This window comes from Oncorhynchus mykiss, chromosome 20 (assembly GCF_013265735.2).
Source record: "Oncorhynchus mykiss isolate Arlee chromosome 20, USDA_OmykA_1.1, whole genome shotgun sequence".
NCBI lineage: Eukaryota > Metazoa > Chordata > Actinopteri > Salmoniformes > Salmonidae > Oncorhynchus > Oncorhynchus mykiss.
Window position 1 is genome coordinate 8,416,887 of NC_048584.1, and position 13,459 is coordinate 8,430,345.

General features: G+C 43.7%; 1 protein-coding gene across 1 annotated transcript; it reads left to right on the top strand.

The window, feature by feature from the left end:
- The first annotated feature begins 1,981 nt into the window (after positions 1-1,981).
- Positions 1,982-11,697, top strand: wbp2 (WW domain binding protein 2). Its single transcript, XM_021575618.2, has 8 exons — positions 1,982-2,247; positions 5,149-5,257; positions 5,379-5,517; positions 6,095-6,187; positions 6,296-6,439; positions 6,587-6,709; positions 6,902-6,972; positions 10,946-11,697. The coding sequence occupies exons 1-8, from the start codon at positions 2,189-2,191 to the stop codon at positions 10,991-10,993; spliced, it is 786 nt and encodes a 261-aa protein (XP_021431293.1). The 5' UTR covers positions 1,982-2,188; the 3' UTR covers positions 10,994-11,697.
- The last annotated feature ends 1,762 nt before the right edge of the window (positions 11,698-13,459 follow it).

Sequence of the window (13,459 nt, forward strand, 5' to 3'; positions counted from 1 at the left end):
GGGTAGAAGCTGAATAGAAGCCTCTTGGTCTGTCTCTTCAACTTGCAGCAGGCAGCCAAGTTTGCTGTCACTCAATCAGAATCAGTGGAGGCTGATGAGGGGAGAACGGCTCATAATAATGGCTGGAATGGAGTCAATGGAATGGCCAAGTCAATGGAATGGCCAAGTCAATGGAATGGCCAAGTCAATGGAATGGCCAAGTCAATGGAATGGCCAAGTCAATGGAATGGCCAAGTCAATGGAATGGCCAAGTCAATGGAATGGCCAAGTCAATGGAATGGCCAAGTCAATGGAATGGCCAAGTCTAGGTCCAAAAGGCTTCTTAACAGCTTCTACCCCCAAGCCATAAGACTGCTGAACAGCTTATCAAATGGCTGGACTATTTGCATTGACCTCTCCTTCGCTAAATTTAACCAAAAAAAGTATACTGCTGCTACTCACTGTTAATTATCTATGCATAGTCACTAAACCCCAACCTACATGTACATACTACCTCAATTACCTTGACTAACCTGTACCCCCGCACATTGACTCTGTACTGGTATATAGTCTCGTTATTTACATTTTATTGTTACTTTTTTATTTTTTACTTTAGTTTATTGTGAAAATCTTTTCTAAACTTTCTTAAAACTGCCTTGTTGGTCAAGAGCTTGTAAGTAAGCATTTCACAGTAAAGTTGTATTCGGCGCATGTGCCACATCAAAAAACATGGTTTACATGTGGTTGATACCACTCCATTGACTCCATACCAGCCATTATTATGAGCCGTCCTCAGAAGCCTCCACTGGTCAGAATCCGCATCAGCATTTCATATTACATTCTCTAGCCTTGTCCCGATTTTTTTGATATTATGCATATTGATAGCTTGATATGCTTAGTCCCATGTGGCCCAGTTGGTAGAGCATGGCACTTGCAATGCCAGGGTTGTGGGTTTGATTCCCATGGGTGGACCAGTATAAATGGAAAATGGATACACTCATTCTCTGGATAAGAGTGTCTGCTAAATGACTAATAATGTTAGAAAAGTCAAATCAGGGGCCTCCCGAGAGGTGCAGTGGTCTAAGGCACTGCATCACAGTGCTAGCTGTGCCACTAGAGATCCTAGTTCAAGTCTGCGACTGGAAGACCCATGGGGTGGTGCACAATTGTCCAAGCGCCGTCCGGGTTAGGAGAGGGCTTGGCTAACCGGGATGCCCTTGTCCCATCGCGCTCTAGCGACTCCTGTGGTGGGCCGGGCACATGCAGGCTGACATAGTTGCCAGGTGTACAGTGTTTCCTCCGACACATTAGTGTGGCTGGCTTCCAGGTTAAGCGGGCATTGTGTTAAGTGTCGTGTTTCGGAGGATGCGTGGCTCTTGACCTTTGCCTCTCACGAGTCCGTACGGGAGTTGCAGCGATGGGACAAGACTGTAACTACCAATTGGATACAACAAAAAAGGGATTCAAAATAAATTAAAGTTAAATCCTAGTATCAGGCAGCAGCAATCTAAATCATGATCATGTGAGGAAAAGTGATCGGAAGCGAGTGGACTCAGAAATAGGCTCTGTCAGAGCAGCAGGATCAAAGTACAGCCTGCCCATCTCTTTACAGACAGGCAAACTAGCCAGTTGAGTTATTTAGAAACGTGCACATATGAATGACTGACATTAGAAAGTTGTGTGCTGACACCTGATTTGAAAAAAAATCAACAACAAAAAAATCACGGATAATAAAATAAATACACGGATCATATTTGTATCCAGAAACCTGCCCATATATCTATTACAATAACTGACTACTTGGCACACCCCTACTCAGCACCACTATTTCCAGCAGCTATGCTTGCACCCATAGGCAAATAGTTAGCCTTAATATTAGGTACTGTAGAGCTCTTTCAAATTCAACTGCTAATATGTTTAACAAAATACAGTATGGTAAACCACTTCACTGTGTACCTTAATGACATCTTTCTTAAAGTCGTCCACTCTCTCTCTCTAGAAATGGCCAGAGAGACACTTTGAGATGACACCGCCGTGTGGGCGTAACATGCCAGAAAGTGCAGGCGCATCAGCATCACAACAAAAGTGGTCCGTGAAGCAGGCGGACTAGTGAAACTACACAACGATTTTATCCAGTTCACATTTGAGACTGCATTTGTCAGTCTTTTACTTTGTTCATTCCACTCGGTAGTTACGAAGCGACATCGCAATGGCTTTGAACAAGAACAATTCAGAATCCGGAGGCGTCATTATCACCAACAGTGAAAGGTAACGTTGGATAGCTAGAGCTAGCTTGCTCACACTAGCTAGCTAATGCTCTTCAGTCAACCTGAGCAAGCCAGCCGTAGTAGACGCACAGAGTTTCTTAACACAGATACGGAACATCGCTAGACTTCTGTGAACGCTTGTGAAGCAGACTAAACAGACCAGGCCGGGGTTTGGGGGTTGGAGAAGTCAATGAGTGAAGTGAAAACATATTAATTGGTTGTTAATTTTCATGAAATGTAAAGGCACCACCTAGATTCGTGCCAATGTATTAAGTATTTGAACATGTTATTACTCCAACCTCGTGAAAGTGACAAACTGACACGTTTTTATTTTCGTCAAAAACGACTTTATATCGAAGGAGTGCCTTTGAGTTGACGGTCTACACATGCGCATTTCGGCGTGAGACGAGCCTAACGTGTCTATGCGCATGAGCTTCGCTAGCCAACAATCGCCATGACATCGCCTTCAAGCGTCATCCGGAATTTCTATCCAAGAAGCAATTCCTTCCTGTCTTCATACTGGCGGTAGTCTTTGGTAGAGTTACGTTAGTTAGCTGTGTCTATGGGGGAATCTCCTCGTCTTCTCTTCACCTCCTCAAAACCCATTTGGAGGAGAAGGCCAGAGGGGAGGAACCTAGGAGTATGCAATTGAGATTCTCCCTATGTAGCTAGGCAATGTCTAACTATGTAACGTTAGTTAGCTTTCTGTGTATTTTACCAGCTAGCCATTCAATGTATTGTAGCTACTGTAGCTTTGACATTGCGTATTCTTTCAGGCACCTAGCAAACTAGCTATTAGATCTTGCCTTGTCAACAACTTGGCCAGGACTCGGAAGCTAACTCTTGCATAATGATGACAATCAAATCGTGTGTTGACTGTCTGTCAGTGTCACTTCAGCTCATCAGTTTAGGTTGAGTTTATGCCGCGTTCAAAACAACTGGGAACTCTGGGAGAGGAAAAAAAACGACCTCTGAACGGTCATCCAACTCGGAAACTCTGGCATCTTTCTAGAACTCTGATCTGAAGATCACTGAAGTCATGATTTGACCTAGTCTTATTCTTCCTATTGTGAATTTCTGGCAGACTAGACCCTTTTTGGCATATTGCTGCCTTTCTCAGTTTGGAATGTGCATTCCACATTGCGACAAAACAAGAAAATAAAGTGGAATAGCAAAAACTTAAATTGCAGCACCATCTAATCCTGCACGTAAACACTGTCCCCAAAAACCCACAACCCCATCCCACTACTCAGTGGTTTAAAAATACTTTAAAGTACTACATAAGTCCGTTTTTTGGGGTAACTGTACTCTACTGTTTATATTCTACCTCACTACTTTCCTAATGAAAATAATGTACTTTTTACTCCATACATATATATCCCTGACAGCCAAAAGTATTCATTACATTTTGATAGGAAAATTCACACACTTATCAAAATCCCTGGTCATCCCTACTGCCTCTGATCTGGCGGACTCATTAAACACAAATGCCTTGTTTGTAAATTATGTCTGATTGTTGGCTATCTATACATTTAAAAAAAAAAAAAAACACATTGTGCCGTCTGGCTTGCTTAATATAAGGAATTTGAAATTATTCATGCTTTTGATACTTAAGTATATTTCAGCAATTCCATTTGCTTTTGATACTTAAGTATATTTAAAACCAAATACTTTTAGACTTTTACACAAGTGGTATTTTACTAGGTGACTAACTTTTACTTGAGTCATTTTCTATTAAGGTATCTTTACTTGTACTCAAGTATGACAATTGGGTACTTTTCCCACCACTTCCACTACTTGGCCCTAAGCGATCCTACAGTAGGCCGTCAGCCTGGGAAGATGGAACCCTTTCTCCCAAAATTTCCTGTAGATCTTCTGCACTAAAGTCTCTCACACCCAAATATCTTTGCTGCTGCAACTACCAGATCTATCTTCTGTGATTTTTGCTCCATCAGTGCATTGCGGTTGATCACCATGGCTATAAATGCAAGAAATCCAACCTCACTAAAACTCATCCTCTCTGGCTCTCTCTATTCAGGCCTACTCAATTGGGGCCTCGGAGTTGCCTAACTCACCCTTGGGCTATCCTCTACTCTCTTCACTGCCTCAGCATAGGACGTTTTCTGCCCCACTCAAACTCTGGCAATCTCAACCTGTCTCTCTCACAGGGCATTTTGGATCCTCAGTTGCATGGGCACCCCCATGATTGACATAGGGCTTTCTCTATTGCAACTGTACACTCCCTCTGACTTTGCCCTCCTACACATTTCTCACATCGTGGGATAGCCTGTCTACACACTGCTGCAACATGTCCGAATCCTTGGCACCTAAAGCACCGAAGCTGGTTTGGAACATAGGCCCTCACAGAATAGCAACTACAACCTGACCTTATCAGGAAGAAACACTGTCAAAGCTCAACAAGACAGACTGGGTATTCTCCGTCTTGCCATTGCCACCGGGTCTTACTTCTCACCAAACGGCGGGTGTCACAAACACTAAGAATAGTCATTTGATCCACCTCTACACTCAACGCTACTTCACTAATCATGCCGTTTTCCCGGAAATACGGGTTACGTATCTGTCATGCGGACATGGCAGGTAAACGTATTAAGGTGTTGTAACTAACTGTCTAGCCAGCCACTAGTGTGTCACCAAGCCTAAGCCTATTACAGCCTACTAGGTCTTTACTGGAGATGAGCAATGGATCACTTATGGTAACTGACCAACTCGGACAGTTGCACAATGCCCCCCTGATCTCATAAGCACGTTCTTTTTAAATGTTTTATTTTTATCTGTGGTTATGGAAAATAATAATTCTCATGTTGATTTAGGTAAATGAACACTGAATTGACTTGCAACTTCAAAATGATATGTTGACAAGTCTGTGTGTGTGTGCCATCAGTGTGTTGATGAGCTATGAGAACGTGGAGCTTGTATTCTGTGAAGCTGAGTGCCTGCCTGATGCCTTCAGGAAGAGTAAGAAGGGGAGCATCTTCCTGACCCCCTACAGGGTAAGAGGAGACACACTTCTTTACCGTGCACATTTTTCAAACACCCCAACCCAGTCCCTAACCCTATAGGCACTAGATATGAAAGAAAATGATGGGTGTAATCCAGGTTGTCTGTCCCCAGGTGATCTTTGTGGCGAAGGGGGGTCATGATGCTCTGCTGTCCTTCATGATGCCTTTCTACCTGATGAAGGGCTGTGAGGTCAAACAGCCTGTCCTGGGGGCCAACTACATCAAAGGCACAGTCAGCGCAGAGCCCGGAGGTGTGTGTGTGAGAGGATGAGACTGACTGTATACCACCACACCTCAAAGAACTTCACACTGTCAGTAGCAGAGAAACACAAATCAAATCAAATTGTATTTGTCACATGCGCTGAATACAACAGGTGTAGTAGACCTTACCGTGAAATGCTGAATACAACAGGTGTAGTAGACCTTACCGTGAAATGCTTGCTTACAAGCCCTTCACCAACAATGCCGTTAGGAAAATAGTAACGAAAATATTTACTAAGTAAACTAAAGTAAAAAAATAATTAACACAATAAAATAACAATAATGAGGCTATATACAGGGGGTACCGGTACCGAGTCAATGTGCAGGGGTACAGGTTAGTCGAGGTAATTTGTACATGTAGGTAGAGGTAAAGTGACTATAATAAGTACATTTATGAGACATACCTAGCCAAGGACCACTTCTGTGCTTAAAATGGACTTAGAAGGAAAGTCTTCTTGATCTCCCTGCCAAACCTTGGAGGAACAGGCTCGCTTTAGTTAAAACATATTCCAGATTTTAATCTTTTATTTTTTGAAAGAGTTAACTGTACTTCTATCACGATCTCAGGAGGCTGGGAAGGCTGTGCCACCTTTAAGCTGGTGTTTGCTGCTGGAGGAGCCATTGAGTTTGGACAGTGCATGTTACAGGTCGCTGCACAAGGTGAAGAACTTTGGAGCTTTAATCTTTGACCATTTTACCCAGTGACTAGCTCCTTTTGAAATAGCTAGTTTAAATGGATGTTTCCCCCTCTCCTCTTCCCCTTTGCAGCATCCAGAGGGCAGCCTGTGAGTGGTGCCTTTGGGGGCTGTCCGTACATGGCCAACGGGGCATATGCCTACCCTCCTCCCCCAGCCAATGGGTACCCGGCGGGACCCCCACCCGGGTACTCCTACCCCAACCCCCCTCCGCCAGGTACTGACCAGACACGAAGCCGACTGTTGTCCCCCTTTTAATGTTTTGTACTTGTCCAACTGAACTTTGAAAAATAGTTTAATCCCACAAAACAGTCCATGTATTAATGCATCTCATATCTAACCACTGTCTGTTGTTTCTTTCCAGATGCATTCTACCCCAACCCCGCCCAGTTTGATGGCCCTGCGGCCTACATGCCCCCTCCTCCCTACTCCGCCCCCCTGGGACAGCAGGCCCCCCACAACCCTGACCTGCCCTCCACGCCTGCAGGTCAGAATACATTTGGGTTCTCGCTTTCTCTCTCCTTCCCCTCGCTCACACTCTCCTTTTCTTTCTGTCTAACTCACTCTTGCAAAGTTCCTTCATCAGTGATAGTTTTAATTGGCGTGACGTGAGCGATCCCATGCTGCCAAAGCATTAAATAACAGGACAATTAATTAACTTGCTTCTCTCCTCCCCCAGCCGAGGCAAAGGCAGCAGAGGCAGCAGCCAGTGCCAGCTGTGCCACACTCCCTCCCGTCTACCTACCACAGGTACACCTTTTTACCACTGTAAATCTGACTATCAAATGCACATAGATAACATTTCACTTTAGTAGGGTATGGATTTTCCCCATTATATTTAAATTGTTGGCCCAGTAGCAGGTAGGAGAGGCAGGGTCATCAGGACAAGTCAATGCAGACAGCTGCCTGACCCAATAAACAAAGAGCAGGTTAGAGTACAGCCAATTAATGCCATGCAGGATGCAGCACAGGACCAATGAGAGAGAAACAATCCAATGGTACAGAGACCTGTGAGAGACATCCAACTTACAGTGCAACCAGAGAACAGGTGCTCACTTCCTCTCAGGTGGAGAGTAGCCAGACTAGGGCTGTTGTGTCCGTATTACCGCCACACCGGCAGTCATGACCACAGTAAAATTCCACATAGCCTTTTGAGTCACGTAATCTCCTTTTATGCACTCTGGACATGATTTGGTAGTACCCAATTTGCTAACTACCATCAGGTTGCTAATGGCCTGATACTCAGGGCTCTATTGTCCCGTTATACAATACATCGCCTACTGCATATTACACAATTGCACAGAAACATAAAAACTGATTTCAGACGTCTGGTACATAATTGGTCGAGTCTGTACTCCAAAATATAACAAATTCTAGTAATCTTCTTTGAGTGAGGACTGTATTATCATGCATACTGGATGGACAGGTTACCTTATGCTACGCTCCAAACATTCTATATATGATTCTGGGGAAGAACATATAGGCTGAGGCAGGCTTACAGCGTTAGCTTACAATTCTAGTGAAATTGCAAATTCCCTAGTAATAGGGATTTAAAACAATATTTTCATAATTAATAGGCTGAAGTGTGACTTTTTAGCATTTCCATCTCCTCTCTCTCCTACATTCCTTTCTCAAGCAAGCAGAGAGTTGGACTGTCAACAGTCGAATTAAATGTTTCCTTGTGAAAACGTAATACTATTGATGTTCCCAAACATATTTCACTTGGTTTCCCAAATGAAGCACTGGGGGAACTGTAGGTACAGGGTTGGAGAGCCCATGGCGTACAGAGCACTGGGGTAGCTGTAGGAACAGGGTTGGAGAGCCCATGGCGTACAGAGCACTGGGGTAGCTGTAGGAACAGGGTTGGAGAGCCCATGGCGTACATAGCACTGGGGTAGCTGTAGGAACAGGGTTGGAGAGCACATGGTGTACAGAGCACTGGGGGAGCTGTAGGAACAGGGTTGGAGAGCCCATGGCGTACAGAGCACTGGGGGAGCTGTAGGAACAGGGTTGGAGAGCCCATGGCGTACAGAGCACTGGGGGAGCTGTAGGAACAGGGTTGGTGAGCCTATGGCGTACAGAGCACTGGGGGAGCTGTAGGAACAGGGTTGGTGAGCCTATGGCGTACAGAGCACTGGGGGAGCTGTAGGAACAGGGTTGGTGAGCCTATGGCGTACAGAGCACTGGGGGAGCTGTAGGAACAGGGTTGGTGAGCCTATGGCGTACAGAGCACTGGGGGAGCTGTAGGAACAGGGTTGGTGAGCCTATGGCGTACAGAGCACTGGGGGAGCTGTAGGAACAGGGTTGGAGAGCCCTTGGCGTACAGAGCACTGGGGGAGCTGTAGGAACAGGGTTGGTGAGCCTATGGCGTACAGAGCACTGGGGGAGCTGTAGGAACAGGGTTGGTGAGCCTATGGCGTACAGAGCACTGGGGGAGCTGTAGGAACAGAGTTTTTAAGCTTTTTTAAATGACTTTCTCAAATCATCAATAGCCTATGGGTCGCATCATGTAGCCCATATATGTTTGATTTCAAAGATCTAAGGTTTGTATCATTCACAACTAAAGTTGCCAAATACCTCTAAATCTAGTGTATAGGACTTGTTTCAAATTATTCTTAAAATAAAATCATGTAAAATAACGGCATGTGACTTTTATAAGCATACAGTGCCTTGCGAAAGTATTCGGCCCCCTTGAACTTTGCGACCTTTTGCCACATTTCAGGCTTCAAACATGAAGAAATAAAACTGTATTTTTTTGTGAAGAATCAACAACAAGTGGGACACAATCATGAAGTGGAACGACATTTATTGGATATTTCAAACTTTTTTAACAAATCAAAAACTGAAAAATTGGGCGTGCAAAATTATTCAGCCCCCTTAAGTTAATACTTTGTAGCGCCACCTTTTGCTGCGATTACAGCTGTAAGTCGCTTGGGGTATGTCCCTATCAGTTTTGCACATCGAGAGACTGACATTTTTTCCCATTCCTCCTTGCAAAACAGCTCGAGCTCAGTGAGGTTGGATGGAGAGCATTTGTGAACAACAGTTTTCAGTTCTTTCCACAGATTCTCGATTGGATTCAGGTCTGGACTTTGACTTGGCCATTCTAACACCTGGATATGTTTATTTTTGAACCATTCCATTGTAGATTTTGCTTTATGTTTTGGATCATTGTCTTGTTGGAAGACAAATCTCCGTCCCAGGTCTTTTGCAGACTCCATCAGGTTTTCTTCCAGAATGGTCCTGTATTTGGCTCCATCCATCTTCCCATCAATTTTAACCATCTTCCCTGTCCCTGCTGAAGAAAAGCAGGCCCAAACCATGATGCTGCCATCACCATGTTTGACAGTGGTGATGGTGTGTTCAGGGTGATGAGCTGTGTTGCTTTTACGCCAAACATAACGTTTTGCATTGTTGCCAAAAAGTTCAATTTTGGTTTCATCTGACCAGAGCACCTTCTTCAACATGTTTGGTGTGTCTCCCAGGTGGCTTGTGGCAAACTTTAAACGACACTTTTTATGGATATCTTTAAGAAATGGCTTTCTTCTTGCCGCTCTTCCATAAAGGCCAGATTTGTGCAATATACGACTGATTGTTGTCCTATGGACAGAGTCTCCCACCTCAGCTGTAGATCTCTGCAGTTCATCCAGAGTGATCATGGGCCTCTTGGCTGCATCTCTGATCAGTCTTCTCCTTGTATGAGCTGAAAGTTTAGAGGGACGGCCAGGTCTTGGTAGATTTGCAGTGGTCTGATACTCCTTCCATTTCAATATTATCGCTTGCACAGTGCTCCTTGGGATGTTTAAAGCTTGGGAAATCTTTTTGTATCCAAATCCGGCTTTAAACTTCCTCACAACAGTATCTCGGACATGCCTGGTGTGTTCCTTGTTCTTCATGATGCTCTCTGCGCTTTTAACGGACCTCTGAGACTATCACAGTGCAGGTGCATTTATACGGAGACTTGATTACACACAGGTGGATTGTATTTATCATCATTAGTCATTAAGGTCAACACTGGATCATTCAGAGATCCTCACTGAACTTCTGGAGAGAGTTTGCTGCACTGAAAGTAAAGGGGCTGAATAATTTTGCACGCCCAATTTTTCAGTTTTTGATTTGTTAAAAAAGTTTGAAATATCCAATAAATGTCGTTCCACTTCATGATTGTGTCCCACTTGTTGTTGATTCTTCACAAAAAAATACAGTTTTATATCTTTATGTTTGAAGCCTGAAATGTGGCAAAAGGTCGCAAAGTTCAAGGGGGCCGAATACTTTCGCAAGGCACTGTATATCGTCTGCTAAATGAAGCCTACAGCCTATGGCGCGGTGCATAGCCAGATAACATGCAGTAGGCCAACTCGTATTCTGTTCTTCTGAAATACAATTTCTTCATATCCTAATGAGTTGAGGCCTGGAGATGCTAAACGTTTATGTTAATTAGCCGTCAATTACTGTGAGACCAGCACGTCTTTTGCATGACAACAACCAGCAGACAGAATGTAATGATGGCTACAGCCCAAAATCAGAAACAGACAGGTTGGAGAAACCAGTCAAAGCAAATGCCAAATGTTATCCTGCTATATCCAGCATAGGAACTGACAGGGTATCAGATTAGCATAGTATCAATGTAGCACTTTAATCAAATGGGTTTAACTCAGGGTTGATTTTGTCCTCCGTACTGTGTATATCTGTAATAACGCTGTGTTTTTCTCCTCTTCTCCAGGACAAACCTCCCCCCTACTCTCCTACTGAGGACAAGAAGACCAAGTAGAGCAGCGGTATCTCGGCTCCCACGGCCTCTACCGCCCCATCTCTCCATCCCTATGATGCGTTTCCTCCTTCTTTCTCCTCCTCTGTCTCTTCTGCCAACACCTCCTGTCTACCTGGCTCCCTTTTGAATCCATCCCAGCTTTCTCAAGCTTGTGTACAGGCAGTTCCCTTCTACCGGAGTTCCGCTAAACAATTATATCATACCCAGCTGACTTTAACTACACAGTGTAACGTACAGCTCTTCTAGAATGGTTGATGATATGATTGTAGCTTGTTTGGGCCCTAAGCTGTCAGGAAACAGGGGATATTAGGTTGAAGTTGAGGTTCTAGTCTTGGGTACCTGCCTTTTTCTGTGTTAGCCAACCCTACATTTTCTTGCCAGACATGACAACGGCAAGTTGGCTGAAGTAGAAACGGGCAGGCTGAAGGTTTAGCAGGTTGTTTTGATGGGAAAGTGATTGGTTTTCTAAGACGACCTATCAAACTGGACTGAATGAAGTTTTTTTTCTTTGCTAATCTATCCAGTGGCTAGCGAAAGTCTGTATTGTTGATTTATTTATTTATTTATTATTTTTCTGTACAGGATTTTAATGTGACTACTTTAAATATGAGAGCATAGCAGTAGATCATTGGACCAGGTCTCTGTTGAAAAATAAATGTTATTGCAACGAGACTAACCTGAATAAAAAAAGGTTAAATACAGAACAGTTGGTAAAGTTTGACATATATGGTACAAATCTGAAATGATACCCTTGTATATAGGAAATATGGTGTCATTTAAGACTCGCCCTTTGTGTTGATAGGGACCATAATGTCAGCTATAGTTGACAGCTAGTTAGAATACTAGTGAATCCCTGATCCTAGTCGAACTGTACTGAACAAAAATATTAACATAACATGCAACAATTTTACTGAGTTACGGTTCATATAAGGAAATCAGTCAATTTTAAATAAATAAATTGGGCCCTGATCTATGGATTTCACATGATTGGCCAGGGATGTGCCTGGGAGGGCCTAGGCTCACACGCTTGGGAGCCAGGCCCAGCCAATCAGAATTATTTTTTCCCCCACAAATGTGCTTTATTACAGACAGAAATACTCCTCAGTTTCATCAGCTTTCTGAGTGGCTGGTCTCAGACAATCCTGCAGGTGAAGACGCCGGATGTGGAGGTCCTGGGCTGCCGTGGTTACACGTGGTCTGTGGTTGTGAGGCCGTTTGAACGTAATGCCAAATTCTCTAAAATGACATTGGCTTATGGTAGAGAAATGAACATAAAATTCTGGCAACAGCTCTGGTGGAATTTCCCAATTGCACACTCCCTCAACTTGAGATATCTGTGGCGTTGTGTGACAAAACGGCACAATTTAGAGTGTCCTTTTATTGTCCCCAGTACAACGTGCACCTGTGTAATGATCATGCTGTTTAATCAGTTTCTTGATATGCCACACCTGTCACGTGGATGGACTACGTTGGCAAAGGAGAAATGCTCACTAACAGGTATGTTAACAAATTTGTGCCCAAAATTTGAGAGAAATAGCTATCTGCTACTGCCTCTCTCTCTCTCTGTGTGTGTGTGTGTGTGTGTGTGTGTATAGAGCAGTTGCCCTAAGATGTAATGTCCTGTGTGTCACTCTTCTGAACATTCTAGAACTCATTCACCCACCACATCAGATCAAGGATAAGTGCTGTCGAACTTGCGTCACAGCACTCTGCAGTGTTCCGGACTTGCACTAGCTAACAGACTAGCTCAGTTCTCTGTCTCATGACAACAGTAATGGCTGTACTTCTCTTGTGATGTGTTCTTCACTGACATGTTTGAGGTCAATCTCTGAATCGGATCTGAGCACCTTAATATTTTGGCCACTCTCTTTCTCCCTCTGTTACACACTGATTCTTTGCACTTTATAAAAAACTATGCATCAGGCTTCTTCGCTCCTGCTATGGCTGTATGTAGTAAACAAGTCATATGACTATATTTATAACTCCCATTCATTTGAGTATTTTATTTTAAATTGTCAAATATTTTTATTGAAAAGACGAAACAAAAGCATGGTCTCAATTGCAACTAATTGTCTTTTTTTATGTACACATTGTGATCCTAACCTGGGTACCTGACTTTTTCTGCATTTATATGCTACATCATTGCCTTGTTTGACAAAATGACAAGTTCGGAGAACTTGTGCAAATCTACATCAGTATCCCAAAGACAAGCCCGCTGTACAGAGTCTGATCCCATGTTCCAGAACATTAACATTCCAGAAGATTCCTGTGTCACAGCTGTGCTTACTAATTGCCTCCCGTTCAAGTCGGTGTCCCTCAACAGGACCGTAAAAACATCTGTACAGGAGACATCACAACACTGTCATCATAAACTTTACACGTTAAGAACAGCAACAGGAGGGAGAGTGGTTTGCATTCCTGTTAAGAGGATCCGCGCCCCCCCCCCCCCCCATTTTTGCCTAAAAT